The sequence below is a fragment of the Nannospalax galili genome, unplaced genomic scaffold, assembly GCF_000622305.1.
Source record: "Nannospalax galili isolate Female #2095 unplaced genomic scaffold, S.galili_v1.0 scaffold312, whole genome shotgun sequence".
NCBI lineage: Eukaryota > Metazoa > Chordata > Mammalia > Rodentia > Spalacidae > Nannospalax > Nannospalax galili.
Window position 1 is genome coordinate 1384702 of NW_008335967.1, and position 8443 is coordinate 1393144.

The window sequence follows — 8443 nt, forward strand, 5'->3', positions numbered from 1 at the left end:
AATCTTAGCACCAACTGCTGGATAAAATACTACAGCTAAGGCAACCACTTAGTCATATCAGGGCTTTTCTCCACCCTACCCTCCCCAATATTGTATATCATTCCTGTTTTGCCATGGATGTTTGTTATTTGAAAGAAAACAGAAGATTGGGTTGTCACTGCTAACTTATTTTTTTCTATTTTTTCCCCAATGTTACTTGTTAAGGAGTAGGTCAGTATACCTACCTCCATGACCATATTAGTGGACATTCTTAAACATAATAAATGCTCCTTTTGATTCCAGAAATTATGCTTAAGGGTTCAACAGAGAACCAATCAAAGCAATAATAGACTCCTATAATGCTCTACTGAAGTAAACGCCTTGGGTCCCCTCAGTGTGCGCATGCTGCATAACACACAGGACAGGCAAGGAGGGAGTTGAGTGAAGACAGGATATTTGCTCTGATGTGTTTGGAAGCACTCAAACTCTGCTTTTCACGGTACAAATATAATATTTTAAGTTACAGTGTGTCTCTTTCCAAATTAATAAGCCTTTACCCATTGACTAAAGTTCTTCAGAAGTTGTGTCCTGTCAGAATAAGCTTCTGCTCTTCTCCTCAGGCTGCTCTCATTTGTCCCCTCTGCATCCTTTTAATGGGATTTGTAGGTCTTTTGAAAGGTAAGGCTGAAGTTTACAAATCTGGCCTACACGCCATAACAAAATTATTTGACATGCAGGGTTTTATTTCTCCTTCTGGCTCAGGAGGGAAAAAGTTCACATTTCACATGTAACCAAAATCATGCTCCATTCATAGTCAAGGAATCCGAGATGTTCTGTGGTTTAACATACTAACTTCCCTACTCACCATAAGCTTTCCCTGTTCCTTTGAATTGAAAATAGTGATGATTTTCAGCTATCCTCAATTCTTCCCTTTTTAATGCTTGTGATTATTTCTGGATTGCTTTCTAATCAGGCGTCAGAGGCTCTCATTTAAATTAACATGCACAATCGGAAAGGCATCCACTCTGCTGCAGACTGTGATTCAACCATTTCTGAGCCTGATTTTCATTTTAGCGCCATCCTAGCCATGGGAATCAACCTGGCAGTGAGATTCAGCTAAAGCAGCTCAGGACTTCATATGCTTTTTCATAATTTGCATGCATGATCTATGGGGGGGAAAGGTCTTTACCTGACTGCCAATCTTAACAAAATGCTTCCTCTTTTTTTTTTTCCAGCGATGCAGAAGACCACAAACCTTTGAAAAAAGGAAGCCGCACACCTTCAGACAGGACTGTGAAAAAAGAAGATAGTGACGATAGCCTGGTGGACTATGGCGAAGGGGTGAATGGCCAGTTCAATGAGGACGGCTCCTTTATTGGACAATACAGTGGTAAGAAGGAGAAAGAACCAGCTGAGGGAAACGAGAGCTCAGAGGCACCTTCTCCTGTCAACGCCATGAATTCCTTTGTTTAGTTTTTAAAGCTCTTTGCCAATGTCCCATTTCTCTGGAATATCTTTCCCGAGGACTTGCTGGTCAGCCTTCTCATATTATGAACATATGGGTGGAAAGGATGTTTTCTGCTATATGTTAATATTATGAGAATGGAGCAAAACCTAATTCAGTCAAATGATATGTTCATGCGAACTGGAATGGAAAGTGCATACTTTTTTTGTTCAAAGCAGGTTTTCTCAATTTCCTCAGAACTGATTAAAAACAATGCAACATCATCAACAGATCATGTTATTTCCTCTGCAGGATACAGCTCAATAAGATGCATGGAAACATTACACAGAGGACACACCTGTGTATGTTACTAAAGCGTGCTTGGAGATTTTGTCTATATTATCCTCAGCTGAACCCTTAAATATGAATTCCGTTTTCATTGTCAAGAGTGTTACTGTAGTATTCTCTAGAACTTCAATGTCTTTGTGGACATTGTTGTGAATTTGGTGACTATGTCTAGCTGTTGTTAGTCTTTTTGGGAGACTGTTAGGAAGAGTATGTACAGTATATACTTGCTAAATGAGTTCATTTTGACAGTTGCATCTGCTAATGCTTACTGACACCCTCTTAGCTGCTCTTCACTCCTGTTACTCATGGGCTTCCTAATCTTCCAGGTGTTACAGCAGCACAGCATTCTACTTTCTATGCTCTCTCTGTGTTCAGTTGCTTTTAAGCATAAACAGTGTGTAGTGTGATGCATTCTGGCATTGGTGCCATACCAAAAGAATTTAAAACAAAGCACTCAAGTTGAATTTCAAATTTTATTCCAGTAAATACAGGGCAAGACACATGTAGTGCCTTCAGACAATAAGCATTCCCTAATGGTTATATTCTGTATCACCAGTATGGACAACTCCAGCTTGTGTTACTGTCATTGTTGGAAAGTAACTTTTAAAAGGCAGAGGTGATGAGAGCTGAGATGCTGAAAAAGTTGTGAAAATTTAAAGTATATGTTTATTTTAAGGGGCCTTTCCCCATAAATACAAAAAGCAAATATTGCCAATGGCTGGAGTACATGATAATTCTATAGTCCTTTGTAGTTTCTATCCAAATAAGACACATTCAATAAGAAAACCATCAACATGGTATGAAATGGATAGAAAAACGAGTTATTGCAAAACTAAAAGCATACAACAGCATGCGAACATTTATACATTATCCACTAAGATTTTACCAGAATGAGCTTTCAAAACTCCCTGCAGCCTTCAGCAATGTGTATGCAAATTGCAATAGGTATACTTCAGCATCTGAGAAGTCCCACAAGTGCTTAATCAGCCAATGGTCAACGGGATTACATCTGCAGTTTAAAAAATAGATATATGGAGCCCATCATGGTCATAAACAATACCTATCAAACAACTTCCAACATGAAAATCTACAACATACGGTTGAAGGAATGCTCAGTTTCATTTGCCAATAAATTGGTTTCTCATAACTTGCATCAAGTTTAATTTTAAGTAAAGCTTTTTATATGTAGATATTCTGTTGAATTTGTAAATATACTTAAAGTGTAGAAGCTCTATGCTTATAGGTGTTACGTACAAATAAACATGCAAGCAGTGTTTATGCTGTTCTGTGTGAGAAGTGAGCTCATTAATTAACGCAGTGTGTGGGACTGGAAGCAACCAGATGCCTTTTGTGCTGTTTCCCTTCCTTTCTGCAGTGAAACTGAAATAGTGAACCTTTCTACCCACTGTTTCAGCATTTTCTGGCTGATACCCTCAGAGCTTTGCTTATGGAGCACAGTAGGTTTAGTCCCCTGGCATCCTTGAACAGAACAGGTAAATCATAGTTTGAAGTAATCCCAGGACAAGGTGGCCTAAATACTTTCATATCTCCATGTTTACTTTCCACAAATCAGCCTATCTGTTGGAAATACAAAAGTGTGAGACAGGCTTGCCTTGACGTCAGAGAGCACAAAGACAAAAGTTACTTTGAATTTGTCAGTGTTTTAATAGAACAATAAAAGTGCAGTTTCTACACTTCCACAGTGTTAGATGCTAAACTCATCTGTGCATGGAGTCGCCTCTGTAATAATGCAGCAGACTTTTGTATTAAAATTAAATGTGGTTTTAAAGTCCCTCTCTTTTGTAATTTATCACATTCCTCATGCATTAGGAATGTCCAAGTGATGTCGTATGTAACAGTGCAGGAAAATGTGACTGGCTTTTCATCCAAAAAAGTGATTATTAAACAGTCTTGATCTCTTTGTGATTTTTAAATTTTCCAAACCTGTATTTCCAGATGTCTTAAAGCAGTTTTGATATTTTGCTTTTTAAAAGGCTGTTATATGCCTAGAACATTAGACACAAAACTAAATATTTTGGTTATAAAAGACTTAATAAAATATGAAGTCAAGAACATTTGAAGGAAAAGCAGGAATAGATATTAGTAGTCTTGTGGGGAAAAAGTCCAAGAATCAGGTGCTGCCCTCTTTGTCATGCCTGGTGCCCCTGTTGGTGATGACCCAGGCCCATACTGCTGCCACTGACCTCCTCCTTCCTCAGCCATGGCAGCCTGGGTTTCTTAACATGCTTGCTTGTTGACATAGTTTGGACATTTGAACATATTATAAATATGTCGTCCACTTCCTTCTCTCCACCCTCATTCTCCTGTTTCCAAGTTATCTAGCTCTGCCTAGCCTAGCCATTTCCCACATTCCATCACCTGCCCTTTAGTCACAGGTTCCTGGTCCCAGCATTACACCCAGAAAACCTGCCATTATGACCCTCAAAGTTGTTTAATAACATGTTAAACAAGTGAACTGAAGAGTCCCCACAGAGGGCATGTGGGCTGCTCATTTGAGAACAGCAATTCAACCTCCCTTCTCCCTCCTCACTTTCTGGCAACATGGGGTGGAAAACCATAAACAAGACCCCAGAAAGCACTGGTCTGTTACTAGCATAAACCATGTCTTGTTCAGGTGATTTTAATGGCTGGGGAGGTGAAGGGGAGTCAAGGAACTGAGGGAGTCTCACTATTGAATCCCCGGGGAAACGTTTCTGCAGCCGACCACCAGAGGGCCCCCGTGCTTTATTCAGCTCAAAGGAAACACAGATAAGGAAAGCCAGGCCGCCTCTGGACATGGTACAAAGCAGTTTTCATAATCAAACGAGCTGATGGTGCAGAAAATGATCACCTACCACAACATGGGAAATGGGATTGCAGCTTTCTCTAGTGAGTTCACAGGTTCCAGAGAGTAAGCACGTGGCATGTGAGCCTTTTTCATGTTTCTTTTCTTGTTTGGGCCTGGGTAACCCAGTGACTTCAGTCAGGGTGTGTTTCAGGAGGCGCTGCCCCTGACTCCCATCAGCCATCCTTGCCTTGAGAGTGAGAATGAGGGAGGGGAGTCCTTAAAATAGCTTCACCCCTTTCTTCAAGGATGCCGTTTTGTCTGCCACCAGTGGTTTGATGTTTTGTGACTGAACAGAGCACCCACAAAAGGAAGTTTAAGCACCCACAGCTCTTACGATTCACTTAGGTGAAGGGGAGGGAAAAACGGGAAACACTACTACAGTATTTGTACTGAACAGCGGCTAGGTGGGAGGTGGAGTATCAGTGGCCCAGAGCGAGGTAGGATCCATGTTCCACCTTTGCAGTTAGCTAGCTGTGTGGCCCTACCCAATTCTCACCACTCCATACCTGCTTCCTCTGCAAGACAATGATGGTGGCAGATGATTTCTAACACAGATTTCTGCTTGAATCCTGTGCCTCCTGGTAACAAAGCAAAACAAAAAAATCTGAGCGCTCACTAGGAACCAGACATTTTGCTATGAGGGAAAGAGATGCAATGAGTAAAATCAATCTGGTTCCTGCTTGTATGGGCCCTGGAGCCCAGTGTGGGAAGAGGATATAAACAAATGACCACCTAGATGGAGGTAATCCAATACTTAGGTAAGAGCTTGGAAGGGACAAATGATAGCATTATCCAGCCTGGACAAGGTGGTCAGAAAAGCTGCCCTGAAATGTAAGCAGAAGGGGACGGAGAAGGAAAACCAATGAGGAACCAGAGGGCAAAGCTGGTAACCACAAGACCAGCATGTCTACCTATATGCAGGGGCCAGGCTATGCTGGGCCTGAAGACCATGGAACTAGCTTCTGTATTTATCCAAGAAGCAGTAGGGAGCAGTTGAAAGGGTCAGAGCTTACATGATCAGATTGATGTGGATCCAGAGTCTAGCACTGGAGGTGGAGAGGAGTGAGTGTATTCTGGAGACATTGTGGAAGCCAAGCTGGTGGGAGGAATGGCCACATGCAGGGAGTTAGGGGACAGGGAAGTATCGGGGATAACGCCTAGATTTGCTTAAGCACACATGAAATTTACTTAGGTGGAAACATCAGGAAAGAACCAGACTTAGGGGTTAGCTACACACAAGTTTAGGTGAATAAATGAAAATTTATGAACCTCTGAGGCATCGAAGTGACTCAGAGGAATTGGACATATGGGTCTAAAGTGCCAAGAAACTCTTAAAATGATGAGTAGTAATTTAATCCACGAGGCCCAGAGGAAACTACCAAGAAAGAATGTGAGCAAGAGGCCTGAGGAACTCTTATTCAGAAACTCCCAATGGAATGCACCGAGAAGAGCCCTCTCCAGTCAACAGGAGCCAGTTCTGGCAGCAAAGCATGGGAGGATGTGTTGAGTTGGAAGTTAGTGAAAAACACCATTGCAAAAATGGAAGCAGGCTGGGTCTGGCTACCTCCTCCTCCTTGGCGGATGCTTACCCATCACTTACCCCTGCCCTTGCTTCCCTGGTTATCTATTGACATTCAAACAGCTCAAGTATCAGAAACAAACAGACCTTTGCCTCTTTCATTGCCCATCCCACACACCCACTTCAGTTATCATCCACTTTCCTCCACTTCATGGTCAAAATGGTTAAATAATAGCAGGAAAATGCACATAAGGTTAATCTTAGAAGCTATTTGCCAGACAGTACATCCTTTGTTCATTCCATGGCCATAAAACGTCTCCAGTCCCACTCAGCTTGTCCTATATACAATGTCTTTCTTCAGCTCTAAGTATATAGCTCATTCTCTCAGTGATGATTCAACAACAAAAAAAGACTTTTTTTTTTTCATCAGAGGTTCTTAGCTAGCTTACTGGAGTAGCCTATGCAGTTTTAAAGGCCTAATGCCTGCTCACCCAGGTTGACAGTCTGTTTTTATAAGCTGAGATGTGATTTAGCAATCTCTAAGTTTTAAAGGCCCCCAGATGATTCTAATGTATGTCCAAAGTAAAAATTAATGTTAAGGAAGTTCCTACATTTTGTGTCCACTTAAAGTAGTCAAGTATTTTGAATACATTTCTCCACACAGCCCAAGCAAGAGTGGGTCTCAAATTGTCCTTTACTCCCCTCATGAAATATATCTAAAGAAAAAAACAACCCTTCATATGTTGCTGGTGGGAGTATAAAATGGTACAGCCACTTCAGAAAATAGTTTGGTGATTTCTTTAGATACCGAATATAAATTTAGCATGTGACTCATAATTCAACTCTTAAGTATATGTCCAAGAGAAATGAAAACCTACATCTACTCAAAGGCTTGTTGATGCATGTTCAGACAGTATTAATCACAATAGCTAGAAAACAACCCTGAGATCTATGAACAGATGAACGGCTAAACAAAATGTCATACAATCAAATGGTCTAGCTGTACAATTAAATGCTATTCAGCAACTTCTGGAGGATTGATACATACAACAATGCAAGAGATCCTCAAACACATACCAGTTTTAAAAAGCTAAGTACAAAGGACCACATATTGCCCTGTTATTTATTTGAAACGCAGAAAGACAAACTTGTGAAGACAAGAAGTCAATTAGTGACTGACTGGGATGGTTTCGAGGATTAACTGTAAATTGTCATGAGTGATCTTCCTGAAGTGAGGAAACATTCTAAAGCTGAATTGTATTGATGTCATATAACTTGGTAAATTTACCAAAAATCCTTGAGTTTTAGTTAAAACAAGTTAATTATGGTATTAAGTTACATCTCAGCAAAGCTTATATTTGTCTGAGGGGTGAATAGAGCTGTGTGTGAAGTTTAAGATGAGCACAGTACCATCATAAACACTTCACCTCCTGTTTACTCAGGAGACTAAAAGACCAATGACTCTCCAGGTGTGGTCCCCAGAACAGCACCAGCAGCATCACAGATTACACACAAATTCCTGGCCTGCACCAGATCTACTGATTCAGGAACTCTGCTTTAAAAAAACAAAACAACAACAACAACAAAAAACCCTGATTCTGAAACACTCTGACTTGTGTGGAACACTGCCCTCAGCCTGGACTCAAACCAAATTTGGATAGTTTATCTGTTGAAATTAAAGGAAGAAACCTGGCTCTCTTCATAATAGCAAAAACCTTGAACTCACTCAAATGCCCATAGTAGATTGTGCACCACATTTGTACCATGAATCAAAATTAAGAACAAACTTCTGGCACAGGTATCTCTTGCTACCACATGAAAGAAGCTAAACACAGATGTTTCATTCATATGAAAACACTGGAACAGGCAAAACCACCCTATAACGACAGAAAGCAGACCTGTGACTGCTAGGGATTGGGAGTTGGGGGAAGAGATTTACCTCAAAGAAGCAGAGCGTACTTTTAGGGATGGTGGAAACAGTCCATATCTTGATTGTGATGCTCATAGGGTGTTCATTCACCAGGACTCAAAACTAGTTGCTTAAAATGAATGTGCTTTATTATATATAAGTTGTATCTCAATAAAGTTGATTTTGAAAGTAAAATAAACCAGATATAAGTGACTCCTTCCAGGCTCTCTTTCTTTGGTCTGCTTACTCAAGAATGGGGGAAAGAGTAGGGGACACTGGCTCTGCCTTGTCTTCATGTGAGGGACCCAAGCTTGCCTCCTGAGAAAGCTCTGCAGGTGGATGGCCATCTCTCCCCTATTTGCTCAGTGGTGGGTGGTGGTGTCCATCAGGCCTGAG

General features: G+C 41.0%; 1 protein-coding gene across 25 annotated transcripts in view; it reads left to right on the forward strand.

Moving 5' to 3' along the window:
• Nrcam (neuronal cell adhesion molecule) overlaps positions 1–3054 on the forward strand; it is a 320521-nt gene extending 317467 nt beyond the window's left edge. For 13 of the 25 annotated variants that reach the window (XM_017797532.2, XM_017797533.1, XM_017797531.1 and 10 more), the window contains one exon: positions 1212–3054. In XM_017797532.2, coding sequence (XP_017653021.1) covers positions 1212–1452 — 241 coding nt within the window. In that variant the 3' untranslated portion in view covers positions 1453–3054. The remainder of the gene's footprint in view (positions 1–1211) is intronic. The other 12 variants (XM_008830692.2, XM_008830701.1, XM_008830703.1 and 9 more) reach the window with 2 other exon arrangements.
• The last annotated feature ends 5389 nt before the right edge of the window (positions 3055–8443 follow it).